The sequence below is a fragment of the Numida meleagris genome, chromosome 17 (assembly GCF_002078875.1).
Source record: "Numida meleagris isolate 19003 breed g44 Domestic line chromosome 17, NumMel1.0, whole genome shotgun sequence".
NCBI lineage: Eukaryota > Metazoa > Chordata > Aves > Galliformes > Numididae > Numida > Numida meleagris.
In genome coordinates this window covers 3,615,212-3,635,289 of record NC_034425.1, presented here as the reverse complement: position 1 = coordinate 3,635,289, position 20,078 = coordinate 3,615,212, and the positions used below count along the sequence as shown (strand labels likewise).

Genomic DNA, 20,078 nt, shown 5'->3' with positions numbered 1-20,078 from the left:
GCTTCCTCAGCAGTCTTTGCTTTCTGCTGCTTTTTGGCCTTTCCATCCTGAAGCAGTGATGCTCTGGGGATTGCATTGTTGCTTTGCAGAGGTGGTGGTTTGATGCCTTAACACATGAAGGGCAAGTGCTTTTCTGCTGGCTTTGAGCTGTGCTTGGATGGCTGGCTGGCCCTCAGCACCCATGGAAATGGGGCACATCCTCCACTGGTGCCCACAGCATGGATCTTGGAGAACGGTGTGTGGGCAAAACTGGGTCCTGACTTATGGGCAGCTTCCCCGGAGGAATGGTGAAGCCACCCAGGCTCATCAAAGGCTCCTCCCAGCAGGCTGCAGGCATCAGGCTGCCCAGGCACAGAGGCACATGTAGCTGATTTATGCCCCGATCAAGTAAAGATTGATGGACATGGAAGTGACTGAGCCATAACCCTTCATGTTGCCAGGAACAGAAGTTTCTGCTGCCTGTGTTTAGGGCTCTGTTCTGCTATGGGAGTCATGGTATACAGTATGGTATACTCCCATCCCCGGAGATGCCCAAGGCCAGGTTGGATGGGGCCCTGGGCAACCTGATCTTGTGCGTGGTCTAGAGGTTGGGAGCCCTGCCTGCAGCAGAAGGATTGGAACTGGATGGTCTTTGAGGTCTCTCCCAACTCAAGCCATTCCGTGATTCTATGATTTAAGAAAATGAGGGCTTGGGCTTATGTCTGCAGCCCCGCTTTCTGCTTGGGAAGGATCTCTCAGCATCTTACAGCATTCTCAGAATGTTTTAATCAACAGTTCTGATTGCTGGCGAGTTCTGCTTGTGACGGAGCGTGTGCAAGTTGCAGGTCTGTGATACTGGAAGTGGTCGATGTGTTGGAGTATGTGCGAGCTGCTCCCGGCAGCTCTGTGATTCTGGCTGTGACTTTCTCAATGTTCTCACCAAGGGATCTTATTTTTTGTGCAATTCGTTGCTGAAATGGCAGAGGCTTCTCGAGGGCTGCAGCTCGCTCAGGGTCTGGCCCTTTAAATGCATTTTTGTGAGCAACATCAAGCACCGTAAATGGAAAATAAAATAAATTGAAATACTTCAGCGTGTAAAATGCCCCGGTATTTATTACTCAATCTGTCATTTGGACAGCCGGGGCTGGCCACGCGCGTGGTTTCCTTTCTGCAGTTTGCTGGACACAGCTCAGCTCTGCTCCTGCAACATCCAATATTCGCTGCAAGCGAGTTCCCATGGAGCGTTCCCATCCCAAAACACGTTCCCTGGGTGGTTTGCCCCATATGAATTCACAGAGAGCGAAGGATTGCTGTTCTGCCTCGTGTTTTTGGGCAACAAAATCTTTAAATCTTCGTGAAAGAGTGGTGATGGACTGGCACAGGCTGTGTGGGGGGTGGTGGAGTCCCCATCCCTGGAGATATTCAGGAACTTGGAGATGTGGCACTGAGGGACGCGGGCAGTATTGGTGGTAGGTGGGCGACTGGATCTTAGAAGCCTTTTCCAACCTTAATGATCCCATGATTCCGTGATTGTAAAGAGGTGAATGGCAGCGCAGACATCGTCACGAGCAAGAAAAGCCCTTTGGTGACGGGCTCCGTATGAGTGCTGAGGGATTGATGTACTATCTTCCAAACACCTGCTTTTCTCCATCCACATCGGTCTCTCCAAAGTTGCTGCTTTCAGCAGCGATCAGAAGAAATATAAGATGAGCAAACAAATATGCTTAGGGTTTCTATTACGGAGACAACACACAAATAGAGGGAGATTTGTCTTTTCCTAACGCCGCTTTTTATAAAAGGCAATAAAAGCGTGGTGCTTTGTAAGGGGATAACCAGGCTGAGGCTGATTGGGGCTGAGGGCGAGAGGCAAAGCGAAGGGGAACAAATTAATGTATGAAAAAGGAAAGGAAAACTCAACCTCTGGCTGCGTTATATGGCAAATGATCTGCCTGTGGGGAAAGATACGTCTCCATAGCAGTTTTTGGAATGAGATGAATACTGTATACAGCGCATTATAAGCCACAGCGTGATCTGAATCGTAATCAACGTGGGGAAGAATAAATCTGAAAATAATAAAGATGAAATCAATATTGATGGTTAGGAGTAAAAGTACTGTATTTGCTGTAGTAAATGGTTTTAAGTTCCCAGGGAAAAATTTGTTCTGGAAAACCTGTAGTAATTTACTATAGTTTCAATGCTGGCCTAGTCCCCGTGTATTTTGATGGCATTTATATTGTTGCTGTAGGAACAGTCAAAAAGCAGCAAGGAGAAAGGGCCCTGAGCAGGGGGGTGGGTGGGGGCAAGCTCTGGGTCCTGCCATGCTGGTGCTTTGCTGTGGTGCTCTTGGATGAACAATCTCTCCATCCTGCTTAGCTGTCATTTACCAGAATGAGCCCCTTACCTCATCCTTCTCCAGTTACTAGGGGCAAGGCATCGGATTCTGATGAGCTCCAGGAAAACCTTCTTTTGTTTGACTTCTTTGCTTTTAACTGTCTTGTTTCCTTGTCCTCTGCTCAGGAGACAAATCACTTTAATGATAGTTGATGTAACTTCTGCTTAACCTCCTTGTCGTCTCATTAAGGCATTCAATGAAATGTGCTGCTCGAGCTGTATCCCTGCAGCACCGGAGTGGTGGAACCCCATGCTCGAAGTGCTGGAGAAAGCTGGTTTGGGGAATGAAGGTGGTAGGCATGCAAGAGGTGGGAGATGGAGCGTGGCTCCGTGCTTTGGGTGTTTTCTGCAGTTATTTCTTCCTTTTAACATATAAAAGACACCGAGAACCGTGCTGGAAGTTTCCGCTCCAAAATAGATGAAGGGAATGAAATATTCCCTTTGCTTCTTGATCCAGATCATTTCAGTTCTCATTTCCTCTTAGGTAATCCTTCTGCACTTTGTGGGAATCTGAACGTCAGCGACGTGGCTGTCTTGTTCCTGAGAACTAGAAGTGCTGCTTGCACGCCGTGATCAAACACCCATTTAAAATCAAAGGGCTCTGCCTTGAAGCTTTTGTGTTCAGGGAACAGCTGTAGCGTACGGGAGCCGGGCAGGCTGACATAAATGTCAGGATAAACCTTGGGAACCAGCAGGATTCGGGCTGGCTGCGAGGCTGAGCCTGGAGAAAGCCTTGGGTTTGGAGTGATGGTCCTGATTTCGTGTGAATGAGTGTGTCAATGTCAACGCTCAGCCCTGGGGGATCCCACGATTGGAGATGAGACGGAGACCTTCAACCTTTCATAGAATCTGTTGTGCTGGATGGGACTTTTAGGGATTATCTAGTCCAGCTCCCCTGCAATCACAGGGACCTTTGGGATTCACTGAATTGCTTGCCTGTCTGCAAGCTGGTTTAGATCCTATCAGGGGTTGGGGTGGCTTCTAGGTGGAGGTGGAAGTTGTACCGTGGGCTGACCCTGTGCCTGTTCCCATCCTCCTGTATTGCTGTGAGTGCTGGAGAAACATGAGGAGCATCTACACCAAGCCAACATCCCCGTCCTGTTCGAGCAGAAGGTTGGGCTCGCTGGCTCTAAATTCAGTAATTCTTGAGTTTGCTCCTATCCTGCCCATCCCAACCTTTTCTTGGTCTCTACAGATATGTACAGTGTTCTGACCGCTGCTTCCTGGAGGATGAAGACCTTCAGAAAAGAGGGATTTAGGAGCTTTCAGGGCTGGCTCAGCCCTCAGACTGAAGCTGTGCTCACAAGCCAGGCTTGTCACAGGTCATTTTTGTGCCTGTGTTTTACCAGGGTCTCACAAAGAATCTTCCTGTTACAGCAGCTGGCAGGAGACCTGGGCTTTCTTCTCTGCAAAAGGTTGAAAGTTACTTGGGGGCAATGGTGTCCTCTGCATTTATTATTTCTTAAAAGCCTAAGATATGTGGCTCCCCGTGGAGGTATGCTGGTTGAGTATTGATGGTCATAAACCATGCCAGGAGGAAAAATGTGGGCTGCTTGCTGCTGGAGAATGGACCTTAAATCAACAGCCGGAGCAGTATCGGTTCATAAACCCAGGATTTTTTTAGCCTTGAGGACAGAGGTACTTTAAATCGCAGCCTTCAGGTTCAGTGATCTGCTGGAGAACAAACATAAAACTTCAGAGGGAAGGACCTGATATCAGCACATATTTTTGTGCCAGCAGTATTCAAGGTACCCCTTTTGGTTCTGCTCACTGCTTATGACATCTCCTTGTATTATAATGATCCCAGCAGCGGCAAGAAAAATCCACGGCCCGGCTGCTGCAGAAGGGGAAATTATTTGCTGTGATAACGGCGCTCATCAAGGCATCGTTTGCAGTGGAAATGGCAAGCAGAGCATTGGAGGTGGAAATCTCTTTTTGTCAAGCGTGGCAGCGCTGCTCACGGATTGAATTCTCTGCCCTCTTAGACCCGACACCAGGTTTGAGGGCCACGACATGGAGCTCAGTGCCAGCTTGGGCTCTGCTGCTGGTGTCCCTGTCCCCATCATCTCCCCTTCCCCATAGCCCTCACCGTTGGGTGTGGAATTCTGCTGGTTATCAGTGGGATGGGACTTTGGGCCATCCATGCGTCGTTGTGTTTTGTGGTTCTCAAGGCTTTTTTATTTTTTTGCCCATCACTATTTTTGCCATCCTTTTGCTCGATTTTTGATTCCTTCTCCTTTTTTTTAACTCCCCGTGTCTTCCTGCGTGCACTGCAAGGCCAATAATCACAGCGGAGGATTTTCAAGCATAGCACGTCTGAAATAACGCAAACAGATTTCTCCAGCATATTTAGCAGTTCCCCACGTAAAATGCAGAGATGTATTGCTGTTTATGAGCACGCTGCAAAAAATAGCAGAAAACTGTTTTATGCCGTTTTAAAGTCAGAACTCTTTGAAGCTCTCTGCTGGATGAGGCGCTCCTGTGTTGCAGCCTACAGCACAGCTCTGCAAGCCTGGATTTTCAGGATGTTTGCAGGGTCTCTCTGCTTTCTTCCCAGGTTCCAGCCAGCGGCCGGTTTGATGGAGAGGATCCAAGCTATAGCTCAAAACGTCTCAGACATTGCAATAAAAGTAGACCAGATTCTTCGGAACAGCCTCATGAATGCAAAAAGTGAGTGTTGTCCTCAGGTGCCCAGGTCTTCCAGCCCCGATCGGCTCCTTGTGTTGGCACCCGCTACCTGCGTTGTCTCTCTGCAGTGGGGGATGGCAGGAGGGACCAGTGCGAGGTGCCCAGGGACCCCAAGTACCCTGACTGCGCTGGGAAGGTGGAGGTGAGTCGGAGGTCCCAGAATGCCATGAAGCCATGGGGAGGTGTGGGGCTGGGCTGGGTACCCGCGGCTTCGCAGGCAGCAGCAGAACCAGCTCCGTGAGGCTGTCTCTCCTTGCCTGCACTTTCTGTGTTTAATGACAGAAGCACGGTGAGGAGAAAGCGCTGTCGTATCTTTAAATATCTGGAGCATGGCTGGTGTCTGGGGAATATCTCAGCGTGGCACAGGAGCGCATCTCATTATGGTGGCGAGGCCCTCCATCGCTGATGCAATGTCCTGGCTGAGCACCTGCACGCAGCCTGACGTTTGGCCTGCAGTGTGATCTCTTTGTCAGAGAGCGTATTTACATGGGCTAATTAAAAGCATTTCCCCTCTCCCCTCCCTTCCCAGCTTCCTGAATCCAGCTCCAGGCTGACTCTCCCTGAAAGGATGCTGAAGGGTCTATTGAAGCAACACTGGGGTGCTGGATTTTTCCCCATCCCCCAGCGCTGGGCATCCTTTCCATCCACAACTGGAGTAAATTTGGAATGTAATTTAATTGTTGAAGGCTATAATTCGATCTCCTGTCTGTGTGATTGGTGTGTTTTACATAGCGGGCACAGCGCGCTGTCTCTGAGTAGATTTGTTGAATTAAGCACAGGCTGCTCGGGGGGTGACAAATGGGGGCTGTGGCCAGCGGCTGTTCTCCTGCACCTGGTACCACCCTCAGGGTCCCAGCTCTGGATGTGGGTGCTGGGCACGTGGATGAGCCCCGCGTGTGTTCCTTTGCCCCTTTGCAGTGGATGAGGGCCAGGTGGACTTCTGACCCCTGCTATGCATTTTTTGGCGTGGATGGCACCGAGTGCTCCTTCCTCATCTACCTCAGTGAAGTCGAGTGGTTCTGCCCTCCCCTGCCCTGGAGGAACCAGACGGCCGCGCCGTCCCCTCCGCCGCCGCCCCGCGCCCAGGTAGGGTCCATGGGATAACAATGGGGTTGGGGCTGTGGCAGTGGTGTCCCCAAGGCAGCGGTGCAGGCAGATCCCCAGTGCCCATCTTGATGCCACGTGTGGGTTTTCTCCCACCTGCTATGCCACGAGAGGCACCAGTTTGGAAAACATCCAAATGAAACCATCCTTCTTCAATGGGTCCTTGGCGATTTTCTTACAAGTGCTCAGACTGGCTGTTAGGAGAAGTTTCTGCACCTGAGGGCAGTGGGCATGGAGCAGCTCCCCAGGGCAGTGGGCATTGCCCCAAGCTGTTGGAGTAGGATCATTGGGACATCTTGGGTTGGGTTTTGGGTGGTCATTGCGTTGGACTCAGCGCTGCTCATGGGTCCCTCCCAACTTGGGATATCCCATGGTTGTGTGATTCTGTGATGCCTGAGTGCAACCCACAGCGCTCCATTCCCGCAGGCAGCTTTCCGCAGCGACCTGGCGCCATTGCTGGAGCTGGTGGGTACGGGCAAGGAGTCCCTCAGCTTCATGAAGAAGAGGATCCGGCACCTGGCCCAGCAGTGGCTGCGGGCGGCCCGGCGCCTCGAACAGAAACTGAAGGGGCGGCAGGGGGACCAGAAACACGTAGGAGCCAATTGCACGGTGGGGTTGGTGTGGGGAGGGGGATAAGGGGAAACTGGAGCAGCAGGTCTGTGGGGCTGGGACCATGTTACCAGCCTGGGTAACACAGCTGGGGGCTGGGCAGGACTTTGGATCCGGGCCCTGGTCAGCAGGAGGTGGCCATCCCTGGGTTGGCACTGGCAGTGAGTGTAGCATGGGGCTGCACATCTCCCTGCAGATACTGGAGGGATTTTCCTGCTGCACTCTAGGCCCCTTTCTGCAGGGAGATGTGCTCTGCATCCATGGACAGACCCCAGTATGCAAGGGGAAAATGGACCATGATAGAGCCAGCCACTGGATACTGGATTTTTGCTAATTGGACATAGACCGCTTGTCCTTACACCCAAGTGCTTTCCCTGAGTAATTTCAGCCTGCAGAAGTGGAAAGGGACCAGCAGTCATTTTTGGCTGTCAGCAGCTTGTTGTCCCTTTCTCCATAGATCCTGATTCACATCGGCTTCCTGACGGAGGAATCAGGGGACGTCTTCAGCCCACGGGTGCTGAAGGGGGGACCCCTGGGCGAGATGGTGCAGTGGGCCGACATCCTGGCTGCCCTTTTCCTGCTGGGACACAGCCTGAAGGTGACAGTCTCACTCAAGGAGCTGCAGAGGTGAGTGCTGTGGGTCCCTTCCAACTCCAAGATTCTATGAAACCAAGGCTTTGCATGGTGCAGATTGCCAAGGCAAGGCTTTGCCCTGGAGTCCTGGTGCCAGATCAGAGTGCTACTGGTGCATCGCTGGCAGCACACAGCATCCCCTCTGTCCCCACTGCCCCCTGCTCCCCAGCAATGCTCTGCAGGAACACATGGCTGCAGGACGCAGGTGTCCCATGGGTCAGTGCCATAGCGGGTGCTCAGCCCCCACCTCCCCCCGGTGTTGTTTGAGCGGTGGCTGTGCTCTTTCCTTCCTTCCTCCCCTCCCAGCCTTCCTGCTCGGCAGCTGAGTAAGGCTGCCAGAAATAACCCCCGTCCCTTGCAGGGGGGTGGCTGCAGGGTGACCTGGGTGGGAACTGGCCATTGTTGGGACACTTCTGCAGCGTGGCGTGGGGAGATGCAGAGCGAGTGCATACAGATGGCTGCACCCAGCCACCCTAAGTGCCCGTGTGGGCTCCGAGAGAGGCCAGTATTCAATGGAAAAGGTAAAAAGGAGATGCTAACTATGTACGAGACACCCAGGCTCTGCTGCATGCTTCTTGCTGCAGCTGAGTTATGGCCAGGCTGATGCTGCTGATGACATTGCATAGCTGTCCTCACCTGCTGCCAGGGGTGTGAGCTGGAGGGCAAGTGGCAATGAAAATGCTGGTGAGGGCGGGTTGTGAACGGAGAACAGCCCAAAGTCACCCCGTGGGCCACTGAGATTTTGGGCGATGCTTAAGCCAGCTCTGCCGCATAATGAGCTGTGCTGGAAAGGGAGTGAGAAAAACAAACAGCGATCCTGGAGAGAAAGAAAAAAAAAAAAACACAATGAAAAAATCCAACCCAGCCCCTGCAGCATTCAGAATTAATGAACAGAATTAGCTCCTGACTAATTAACTCAAAAAAAAAAAAAAAATCCTGGTCCTAGTGCAGCTTCTCAGAGAGGCGCAGGCATGCATCACGGCCATCTCCGTGCTAGGTTGAACTGACACGCTGAATAACATCCCTGTGCTGGAGGCTGGGTGAAGTTCATGGCTGGCAGGGTGTTGGTGGTGGTGTTGATGTTGTGTGGTTCTTGTTTGTGTTTTTTTGATGGAGAGCCTCACGGCGGTTGTTTAATGAGGGGAAGGAGCCCCTGCGTTGCCCTGGGATGGGGCTCCTGATCTTCTCTGGGTCTGGAGAAGTCCTGTCCCCCTGCTGGATGCAGGGGTCCCTTAGTGGGGGGCTGAGCAGTGCTGGCACATCCTTCTCCTTATTGCTGACCTTTCAGGAACGTCCCTGCTGCTGGGCAGCGCGGCTCAGAGCAGAGCAGAGATAAGCCCTCATGCTACGGGAGCAAGCAGGAGACTTAGCTGAACAAGCGTGGTTAATAACGAGCTGTGCTACCAGTTAATCTCGTACGCTCAGCCAAAGCCCGATGGGGGCTTCTCTGCTGCGGGTGTGCAGAGAGCTGGGGATGCAATCAGCAGCTCAGCCTGCAGCCTGGTTTGGAGACGCTCTGCTCCAGAAATGTGAAATGTTGATTCTGCATCTCGTGCATTTCTCTTTGGCAACCCCTGCTCGCTTTGCAGCTCGGAGTTGTAAGTGCTCCTGCCCAGCATGGCCTTACACCGGCACCCATGAATTATTCAGCATGAAATAACCCCTCTCCTAGTTTGTCTCTTTGCATTTCTGAGCTGATTTTTATACACGTATTGATCATTGGCAAGGGATTGCTAAAAGGTTTGCGTGTGCGTGCTTCAGCCAATAGTTACCTACGAGCAGCTCTTCATTATTAGTGTGTATATTGATTGCAATGCAGCAGTGCTCGGAGGCAGTGGTCAGGACTGGGCCTGTAGTGCTGGGGATCAGGCAGGCAGGAGGAAGAGGAAGTCCCAGCCCAGGAAGGCAGCAGTCGGAGGGCTGGGTCTGAAGGTGGATGCGCTGCCCCAGTCCGGTGCATTGCTCTGCTCTCCAGTGGGCAGTGCCCCAGTGAGATCCTGGCTGCTGCGTGACCCCATCACATCCCTTAACCCCTCTGTTCCCATCTCATTCTCTGTCTGTCTGTCCTACCTGGGCTGCACTGCTTTTGTGTCAGGCAGATCACGTAGCTCAGCGCTTCCCAAAGAGCAGAATTGCGGACACACAGCACCTCCTGCTTCAGCTTTTAGCCACTCATTTGAGACCTGTGAATGACACTGCTGTGATCTACCAGAGCTGCTGAACGACATGCAGGTGTTTGTCCTCTTCTGTGAATTTGTTAGCTGCTTCCTGATGTGAGGCAAGAGGCAACACATGGGATTACCCAGTAATGGGCATGAGGCATTGCCAGGCACTCGTTAGCTGTGCTGGAACACCACTGGGTCCTGTTTCCCAATGAGGAGAGCAGTAGCTCTGGGCTGCACCACTGCACTGTGAGCCCATGGGTGCAGGGAGCTGAGCCTCTGCCACCCCGCCCCCCCTTCCAGATGGCACAGTGGGCTCCAACCCCATCCTAAATGCAGCTGGTGATGGGGTGGGATGTGATGGTGGACACTGGTGGCTGTTGTCACACCAGCATCACTGGCTCCATGTAGGGACTGCTGGGGATGAGGCTGGGAGCGACGGGGAGCATCGATCTCGGAGGCGCTGAAAGCTGCTTTTGAAATTGCCCCCTTGAAATTAACTGCTCATAAGGCAGGACAGAAAGTCGAAGAAAACAGGATTTGATGCCTCGTGGGGTCAGCGCTTTACGAAGTGCTCTCGGAGCTTAATTGCTCTGGTGTCAAGTCCTGGACTCATAATATGGGCCTTGGCAAGGCATTTAATTCCAGGCATGTGCTCGTTCCCTGCTGTGAGCCCTGGGGTGCAGGTGAGGGGCATCCCACGTGGGGCACAGCACGGCACGAGGCTTTGCTCATCTCCAGAACCACATCCTGCAGCCAGAGCTGCCGCTCCCATCTCACTGCCTGCCATACACATAATTAGAGCTGCTATTTTCCTGCGCTTTCCACCGCCACTGAGGTGTACTCAGGCTGCAAAAAGAGCCATTCGAATGGAAACACGATGTCCAGCCGAAGGCACTTCTAATTATTTTCTGGCAGATAAAAGCCATCTTTCTGTCTTGCATCTGTTCTCATGAAAGCCAGCACGGAGCCCGGGCTCCAGGCGTCACCATCCCTCTCCAGTTGGCAGACACAGTGCTGGCATCACGCAGATGGCCAGCAGTGGCCCTGGTTGTGGTTGAGCTGGGGCAGCAAGAGGCAGTGGGCTCTGCCCGGGCACTGCCAGCACCGGAGCTCCTGCTGCTCCCCAGCCCAGGCAGTTCTTCACCTTTCCTGGGAACTTTCTTCGTTTGCTGAATTTCCAACCAGAAGGAGCCATTCTCATTGTCAGCATGTTTCCAAACACAGGTCATTCCTGTGGTTCATTTAGCTTGGTGTTGCACCCTCAGTGCATCTCCAGAGCTTAGCTCTGCCCAGGTCCATCACCATGTCCCCTCCTGGCTCCCTCCAGCCTCTACCAGCCAGGAAGTGAATTCCAGTCCACTCCAGTTAACTCCAGTCCACTCCAGTTAACCCTCTTTAATCCCAGCAGCTCCAAGGGGTGGCTCAGAGATGTGCCAGGCGAGGAGCGGGGATGAGGGTGAGGAGTGATGGAGAGGGATCCCTGCCACCTCTGAGGGTTTCATCCTGTAGGGGAGGAAGGTGCATAAATTAGCGCGAATTACTGAGCTGTTAAATTGCACTCCTTCGTGAAATATGTTTATTTTGTAGCCAAATGAGGACTCGCTGGCTGGCTTCGGTGCCACTGCAGAAAGTTCTGCTTTAATCACGGAGAGGTTATGATAACCTTATTAACCAGCGCAGAATGTAGATGGGTTTTGTTGAATTTTGAATCATAGAATCATTACGGTTGGAAAGACCGAGAACATCATCCGGTCTGACCATCAACCCACCCCCACCATACCCACTGACCATGTCCCTCAGTGCCACATCTCCATGGTTCTTGAACACCTCCAGGGATGGTGACCCCACCACCTCCCTGGGCAGCCTGTGCCACTGCATCACCACTCTTTCAGAGACAAAATGTTTCCTAACACCCAACCTGAACCTTCCTTGGTGCAACTTGAGGCCATCACCTCCTATCCTGGAAGGAAATTTTGGGTTAATTCGAAAATAGGTCAATGGGATGTAAAGATAAGCCTGCAATCTGAATTCAGAGAGCATGCCCCACGCTCAGGAAGGGAACGTGTCCCCTTGGTTGATTCAAGTATTTACAAGGGGAAAATAGCAGGACAAGAAGCTGCTCTAGATTTATTCTGGAGTGGGCACAGCTGGTGGAGGCAGCTGGCAGAGAGGAGCTGAGCTCACCGGGGGGGGGAGCTGGGTGTGGGGAGCAGAGCTGTGCCATGGGGATGGGATGGGGCCAGCACTGCAGGCGGGTCCCACCGGGGGGGTTTCCTCCAAGTGTGGTGCTGGGGTCAAGCATTTCTCAGAAATGCTCACAGAGAAAGAGGCGTCTGCGCTCGTCAGTTTTATTTGCGTAATTTCAAGCGCTGTTAATAGGACACAGTGCGGGGAAAAATCACAGAAATCTCAGTCCAACCATGAGTGAAATTGGGCTTAGGAGAAAATTAGTTGGCTTAACTGGCAAATGATGAAAGCTTGAATAAAGAATGTTTAAATAAGGAGGAAAGGGGAAAAAATCCCACCGCCCAGGAGCTGCAAACTGGATTTGCATGATTAGAATATTAAAATTGGAGGTTAAAAAGTGTTTGGGAAGGATAAGTAAACAGGAGAGGGAGAAGCTCTGCTTGAAAAACACTGCTCCTGACTCGATGCTGGGAGCATGAGGGATGCAGCAAGCCGGGGAGGGGTGGCAGGTGGTGGGGCTGAGCACGTTGCTGGTGCCTGAGGAAAAAGCAGAGTGTATGTGAGCAAATGTGCTGTTTATTATTGTATCTCTATAACATCCCAGGCATCTTCAGTGGCTTAAAAATTCCTCTTCTCCCACTCGCTGCCACTGGGAGCAGCCACCTCCGTCCCCGAGAGGGCTGGGTCTCCTCTCTGCCCTGTTTATCTCATTGACGTAGCTCTTGGAGGTGAGAGCCTTTCTATTCCTGCCACCTTCTCAATCTGCTGTGTCATGTAAAATTGCCCATAAAAGTGACAAAACTGCAGCCTGTTTCCCCTGCGGCTGACCCGGCCGCTCTGCCCGGAGCTGATGCTGATATTCCTTGTGACGGGAGCACTGAAGCAACTGCAGTCACAGCTCTTTGCCTTAAACTGAAAATCTGTGCTCACCCTGGCTTTGGTCAGCAGTGTGGTTCCATGGTGTGGTTCCATGGTGGCTCGTTCTGGAGTCAGGATCACCCTTGGTCTGCTGGTCCCAGGCTGGGATGGGGCTGGAGGATCTTTCCACTGCACCAACACCAGGTCCTTGTCCCCAGGGTCTTTTATCCTAAATAATGAGGAAATATCTGTAAGGATAGGTGGGTAGAGCCTACCCACGCCAAATGGGGCCAACAACTTGGGGCCAACAACCTGGGGCCAGCATCTGAGTTCTCTGTGCTGCCATTGTGCAATAATTGAGAAGTTCCCATCTAGAAGGAAAAAGATGCAGGAATATTGAAACTCAGAAATGGACCATTTGTATTTCCGAGCAAACTGCTGCGCTGAAATCACAAGCACATGTAGCAAGGGTTTTTGAGAAACCTGCTGGAGTTGGAAGGTGTCACATTTTTTTTTTTCCTGAGAAGGAGGAAATGTGGTCCAGACAAGCAGATGGGCTGTCAGGCTGACATCAGTAGTACACTTAATGGAACAGCTTTGGGGAGAGCGATCCATCAGTTCACAGAGGTAATTGAAAAGGGAAGGAGGCATGCTGCTGGTTTACCAGCCGTGCATCATGCCAGATTAATCACACTGCATGTTGGGGCAAGGTAACTGATGATCTTGATAAAGAGATTGTGGTCAATCCAGTTTATCTGGATTTTCGTAATGCACTTTATCCGCTGCAGAAGAGAAAAGGGGCTGAGCAGGGTTATTTGAAGGAACTGACTGAGAATCCCAGGCAAAGGAAATAAATGAGACCTACAGTCTGACTGTCCTGGCTTTATTAGGTTATGTAATTAATGGGATAAAATCACAGAATCATCATAGAAGCACAGAATGGCTCGGGTTGGAAGGGACCTCAAAGATCATCCAGTTCCAACCCTCGTGCCATGGACAGGGCTGCCAACCACTAGATCAGGCACCAGGTCAGGCTGCCCATGGCCCCATCCAACCTGGCCGTGGGCATCTCCAGGGATGGGGCATCCACAGCTTCTCTGGGACAAAGTCAAAAACGTGAGTAAATATACTCAGCATCCATGGGCAGGTGGAATGGAGAGCTGTTCCCTGTGCCCCCAAGCACCAGAGGAGGAACACCAGCCCATCTGGGAGCTCTGCCTATGGGCAGATGTTTGGGGCAAGGCTGTCCCTGTGTCCCCAGGGCACAAGACAAGGCGGGGGCCATGGGGCTGCCTGATGACCCCTCCTGGGCACTCGTCAGGGACATGAGCACGCGTTGTTCAGAGCTGATCGGTGCCTCCTGCTTCCCTCCAGCAATTTAGGGGTGCCTCCAGGACGGGGAAACTGCCCCTTGACGAACCCTTTGCCTTTTGACTTGATCTACACCGACTACCACGGCCTCCAGCAGATGAAGCAGCACATGGGGCTCTCCTTTAAGAAATACAGGTGAGAACACCACTTCTTTCTCACGCTCTCCTTTTCCTTAATTAGCAAGGAAAGGCAGATCCTGACGACCTCGAAGGACAACGAGTGAGCAGAGGTTGCCACCCTACCATGGCAGCAAGAGGCAGAGCCCCAGCGCCGGCTCCTTCAGCACCATGACAAATGCCAGCGTCCCCTGGTATATCAGCAGCCAGGAAAATATGCGATTTAATTTAGTGCTGATAGTCCTGCTATTTATTATGTTTTCTCCCATCTCTTCCACTATCCTGCACAATTTTATTAGAGAGAAAAATGACAGGCAATGTTATTGCTTTTATTATAAATGCATTTGCTCTCGCGTTCAGCTTGGTTTTTTTCCTCTCTGGTTTGATGTTCCCCTTTTCTCCTTGCACTCGTGCTGGTAATGCCTGCCTCAGCAGTCCTGGGATATTGGGAAAAGCATTAGCGAGTCTTCAGGAGCTGCGTTGTTCTGGAAACCATCGGGAGGATGAAAGCCCTGCAATGGGAAACTGCTCATTTAGGGCACGGCGACGTGGTGGGGTTCTGTCTCCTCTCCCAGGTGTCGCGTCCGTGTCATCGATACCTTCGGGACGGAGCCAGCCTACAACCACGAGGAGTATGCCACGCTGCGCGGCTTCCGCACCAACTGGGGCTACTGGAACCTGCACCCCTCCCAGTTCATGACCATGTTCCGTAAGCGCTGGGATAGGGATGCAGCGGGGCCACGGCGAGGGGCTCAGGCTCTTTGCTGGCGTTTCACATCGCTTCTCCTCCGAGCTCTGGAGCCACGGTCCCAGCTGGGTCTGTCTGTTCTTGGTGTCCGCAGCGCACACCCCGGACAATTCCTTCATGGGCTTCGTGTCGGAGGAGCTCAACCAGACTGAGCGGCAGCGCATCAAGTCCAACAAAGTGGGCAGCATGGCGGTGGTGTACGGGAAGGAGGCCAGCATCTGGAAGGTGCGTGACTGCGGGCACCGGAGCTCCCAGCACATCCTGGTCCCATTCATAGAGGGTTCTGGGTGCTGGTTCTCTTTCTCCCATTCTCATCCACAGCTGCTTGCTCTTCCAGGGCATAGAAGGAAACAACTAACACTTTATTTTCTTTTTTTCCCCTTGGTGCTCCACGGCGGTGCTCCAGCTGCAGGTACGGTGCCGCACCCATCGCATTAAAACCTCGGGTCTGCCTCTTGGGGGGCTAAGCACCCCAAGGGCACAGGGTCTGCCTGCCCTGCCTGTGCCCTGCTTGCCAGATGTGCAGGCCAGGATGCACTCCAGCTTGGTTAGATCCATTTGGGGAGGTACTCAGGAGAGTTAAAATGAACCTTTGCCTGCCTTAGTGCTGCAAACTTTTGCTCCTTCTAGCCAGGATTCATGAATTACACCTGTTTCCCCACGCTGCACTTTGGGGTTTCTGTTGCATTGGTTCTCCCCACCACCATTCTCAGCAGTGTTTTATTTTCGTCTCCCCAAGTCCTTTGCATTAGGGAATGGCTCTCAGAACAGTGCCCATTTGGGTGTTAGCATGCCCATGGCCAGGATGGCACCCTGCAGCTCCACTTGACCAGAGAGAGCTGCTCAGTTTCTTTTCTCTGTACTCAGGTCTGGCTGTTAGCCTTAGAGAAGTCGGGGATATGTGGCTGAGTGCAGAAATGCAGCATTCAGAGGCTTTAAGGCAGCGTGTGCAGCTCTCCCAAGTTCCTCATTTATATCTCCTCCTTCCCTCCCAGTCTGCTCTTTAGGGGCCAGAATAAACTGAAAATACAGCATCTAAAGCATGGCTGCTTTGTGTTTTTCCAAACAAAATAATAATAATAAAAAAAGAGCGATAGAGAAATTGTTAAAATGGAAGGCTGCTTTGGAGAGCAAAAGCCTCCAAAGAAGAAAAATGATGACCCCCTTGATTTTTCAGGTAATAAAGCAGGCAGAAGGATTAAACCTGAGTAAGAGCATCCTAGGGACTTGTTAGGTGGGATGTGGGGCTGTTAACAAGCCCTGGCTTTGCAAACCCCCTGCACCCAGCCTGCTGCAATCTAGCAGTCTGCAGCCTTGGTGCTGGCATCATAGCATTGCTTCCTTCCCCAGGGCAAGGAGAAATTCCTGGCTATCCTCAACAAGTACATGGAGATCCACGGCACCGTGTACTACGAGACGCAGCGGCCGCCGGAGGTGCCGGCCTTTGTCAAGAACCACGGGCTGCTGCCACAGCACGAGTTCCAGCAGCTGCTGAGGAAGGCAAAGGTGGGCAGCTCCCCTCATTGTGGGGGCACGGGAGCTTCTCCATGCAGGGTGGGTGTGATGCTGGTAGCTATGGGTGAATGCTGCAGTTTCCACGGCTATGGGCGCCCCACTGGGCTGTGAGCTGTAGAGCATCCCTCTGACATGGGGTAGTTCTAAGCATGTTTAAGTTATGGGATGTTGAGCTGCATGGAGCTGATGTAGCAGCTTGCTGCACAGAGCAGCGCAGGGGACGCTGTTGGGTCACTGGGAGCCTTTCCTATAGGGCTGGGGGATGCTGGTGGGTTATTTGGGTCATTGAGAGCCTTTCCTATAGGGCTGGGGGATGCTGGTGGGTTATTTGGGTCATTGAGAGCCTTTCCTATAGGGATGGGGGATGCTGGTGGGTTACTTGGAGCCTCTCCTATGGGGCTGGGGGGCAATGCATCCCCAGCTCACATGACCAGCCTGGGTTTGCTCCCCACAGCTCTTCATCGGCTTTGGGTTCCCCTACGAGGGTCCAGCCCCACTGGAGGCCATTGCCAACGGCTGCGTGTTCCTGCAGGCGCGTTTCAACCCCCCCCACAGCTCCCTCAACCACGAGTTCTTCCGCGGGAAGCCCACCTCCAGAGAGGCAAGTGCTTGGCAGGGGAAAAAAAGCACCCAACTGAGATTTTTGGAGAGATTCTCTCCAAATCCCAACACACGCATGTATCATCCCAACATGCATCTCATGGATGGAAGGGGCTCTGTCGTGGGTTGCAGAGGAGATCGGTGCAGGGATGCTCACAAACCCCCCCAAAATCCAATGCCCATTCCCTTTCCACTGTGCAGATCCGTGCACATTCCTTCTGGAATAGGGGCTGGTGCTCTGCTGGCAGCCTGAGCCCCCTCAGCTCACTGCATTTTTGTAAAATGAGGAGGATATGGGGACCTCAGTGGTGCTGTAGGGTACGACACCCCTCCCAGGCTTGCCCATTGCTGGGAATTCAATCTAAGTGAAGCAGGAACTCTTTAAAAGTTAAAGGGTTGAGAAAATTGCCTCTTTTATTATTAATGAAGTGGATAATGCAGCGCAGCGCTCACTCCCTGAGCTCGGCTGGGCTGTGCCACACTGTCCCCGATCGCTCCCAGGGCTCTGGAGTGCCCTGGGGTGCTCATGTGGAGGATGGGAGGAGGGGGTCACTGCTACAAATGAGAAGGGAGAGCAAGTGGGGGGATAAAACAGAGAGCATGCACGGCTCTGCACCTAGCAGGTTCTCCTGCTTTGTGGTGTCCTCCAAAACAGCTCAGCATCCTCTCTCCTCCTGCCCTGAGCCAGGCCCCCAGGGCTCTGGCTGCCTTTTAGCAGTGTGAGGCTGGAAAAGCAGCATCAGAGTTTTACCAAAAAGGGGTGATTTCCCCCCAAACTGCCCGGTGAGAGGTGGGTGGGGGGGGACTGACACAGCACTAGGGCAATGCAGCTTCTAGCACCACCTTCTCCTGTGGCCGACCCTTCTGTGCCTTCAGCAGCGATGGATTTTCTGTCATTTCTGGAACTGGCACCTGGGAGACGTGGTACTTCCACAGAGCTCTGCCATTTCGGGTGGTTTGCCACAAATGGTTCAGGTCATGGCTACCTGAATTACAGAGTTGGGGACAGATTTGGGAGCGGAGCATCCCAGCCTGCAGGAATTTCATCAGCCGGGGGCTGCAGCTGGGATTGAGGGGGAGTGTTCCTTTTTGGGCACATCTCTGCGTGCTGTGGTTCGATACCAAATGTCTGCAGTTGAGCTGCTGCAGTCTGCTCCTCTCTGCTGCTGGGGCTGGGGTGCCAGGCAGCAGCGACTGCAAACCAGCAGCGACTGCAAACCAGCAGCTCCTGCACTGCCTTGTAGGTGTCCTCCCAGCACCCGTATGCCGAGGACTTCATCGGGAAGCCACACGTGTGGACTGTCGACTACAATAACTCCGAGGAGTTTGAAGCTGCTATCAAAACAATCATGAGGACCCAGGTGAGAAGGGCTCCCCAAAACGAGCCTCTGTGCCGGTGGAGGGTGAGAACAGTGCCCATCTCCGCTTGGGATGAGCCGTCCCCTCGCCATGACAGCAATCTGCTGCTGAGATGGGGCTGCGTGTTGGCTTTGGGAAGCAGCGGGGAGGTGACACTGCTTTGCCCATCCCCTGCTTGCTGAGGTCACCTCCACCATTGCTGAGCCCACAAAGAGCAAACAAACCGACACGTGGACACACCTGTTGTTATGAACACGCGTTACGGGGCCTCGGTTAAAATTCAATGACAGCTAATGACATCGTGCTGCTGGGCCAGCTGTCAGTGTGCAGCAGCAGTGACCGATGCCATCTGGCCCAGGGAGGTGCTCCAGCACAGGACGCAGGCAGGCGGCTGCTGCAATACAAGCGCAGCAATGCTGGGCTCTGCACAATGAAATGGAGAGGTCCAATGCTGCCCTGCTGCTAAAAGCATTAAAAAATGGAGAACTGAGCCGGGGGGAAGTGCAGGTTTTTGGGGTGATAGTGCTGGTTGTGCGGTGCGGAAGCTGGATTCAGTGTGGATGAGGTCACGTAGGTGCCTAGCCATGATCTCTGCTGTAAAAAAAGGAAAGGTAAAAAAAAAGAAAAGGGCTGAGGAAGTTGTGCCGCGGGCTGATGAGCTCCGTCTCCGGATTTCTCCCCGTTCCCACGTCAGCTGCTCATACAAATGCAGTTGTGGTGCAGTCACAACACATCCTTCCTCCCTTCCTTAATTAACATCTCTTACGTGGCTGAGCACGGCAGGAGGTGGGGGAGCGGGGATGAGGCAGCAGCACGGAGAACGCGGCACCAGGCTGGGGTGTGCCCGGCTGTGGGGTTTTCTGGGCATTTTGCATTGCAGAGTGGCACCTATGCAGGAAATGTGGCCTCATGGTCTATCGAATGATGTCTCCATGGAGTGGGGAAGCCGCCCAGGGCCCTTGTTTTGGAGGATCCCCATTGCCTTGCTGCTGCTGGCCATGTCCCTGTAGTAGCTGCTGGGACATGCAAGCCTAAATTCACCCCAAATGAACACGGCCCAGAGCAGCGTGTTGTCCCAGCTCTGCAGGGAGTTGCTGCTGTGCACCAAGAGGGGTGCTGGGGCAAGCCCACCTCTGCTCTTTGCTTTTTTGAAAGGTGATCTATGCATCCTCTGCAGGCAGAGCGGGGAGTGAGTAGAGCAAGTGTCAGACACGGCCTGTTTGTTTGTTTGTTTGATTTTAACATCTGTAGCTGCATTAGAGATGCTGTCAAGGCAATTAAGTCTAAAAATGGACCTACCTTACAGCTTTAAAAACCCCATTATGGGCTTTGGCTTCCGGAATCCCTTGGTATCTTGTCTTTCAAATATTGCTGGTTACAGCAGGAGATGAGAGCAGCTGATGGGCGATGGGAATGGGCAGCTTGGGGCTGCGGTGCTGAGCCAGGTGGGAGGAACTGCTTTCCTGCCTCCTTTTTTCCTAAAGCAAAACGGGGCGTTGTGTGTTCAGACTGTTTGGCAAATCTCTCCTTTGGAATTATCACCATCCATTTATTTCTTTCGCTCCAAACATTGCATTTCGCCATTACTGAAATGAAATAATGTGTTTTTGTTTCCCATCTGTGTGTCTTTGTTTGGAAATGCCCTGCTCGGGAAACTTCTTTTCAAAATGATGCATTTCCCTTTGCCTCACCAAACCAAACAGATTGCCTGAACTGAAACAATGCATTTTTCTCCTTGCTGGGAAACACTGGGAA

The 20,078-nt window shown here is 52.6% G+C and overlaps 1 protein-coding gene across 2 annotated transcripts in view; it reads left to right on the top strand.

Annotated features, from left to right (window-relative positions):
* MGAT5B (mannosyl (alpha-1,6-)-glycoprotein beta-1,6-N-acetyl-glucosaminyltransferase, isozyme B) overlaps nt 1-20,078 on the top strand; it is a 40,588-nt gene that overhangs the window by 16,073 nt on the left and 4,437 nt on the right. Inside the window, exons 4-15 of one of the 2 annotated variants that reach the window (XM_021415015.1) lie at nt 4,928-5,040; nt 5,127-5,200; nt 5,977-6,144; nt 6,589-6,753; nt 7,229-7,398; nt 13,989-14,120; nt 14,677-14,810; nt 14,944-15,074; nt 15,256-15,261; nt 16,200-16,355; nt 16,819-16,965; nt 18,209-18,325. In XM_021415015.1, coding sequence (XP_021270690.1) covers nt 4,928-5,040; nt 5,127-5,200; nt 5,977-6,144; nt 6,589-6,753; nt 7,229-7,398; nt 13,989-14,120; nt 14,677-14,810; nt 14,944-15,074; nt 15,256-15,261; nt 16,200-16,355; nt 16,819-16,965; nt 18,209-18,325 — 1,513 coding nt within the window. The remainder of the gene's footprint in view (nt 1-4,927; nt 5,041-5,126; nt 5,201-5,976; nt 6,145-6,588; nt 6,754-7,228; nt 7,399-13,988; nt 14,121-14,676; nt 14,811-14,943; nt 15,075-15,255; nt 15,262-16,199; nt 16,356-16,818; nt 16,966-18,208; nt 18,326-20,078) is intronic. The other variant, XM_021415016.1, reaches the window with a different exon arrangement.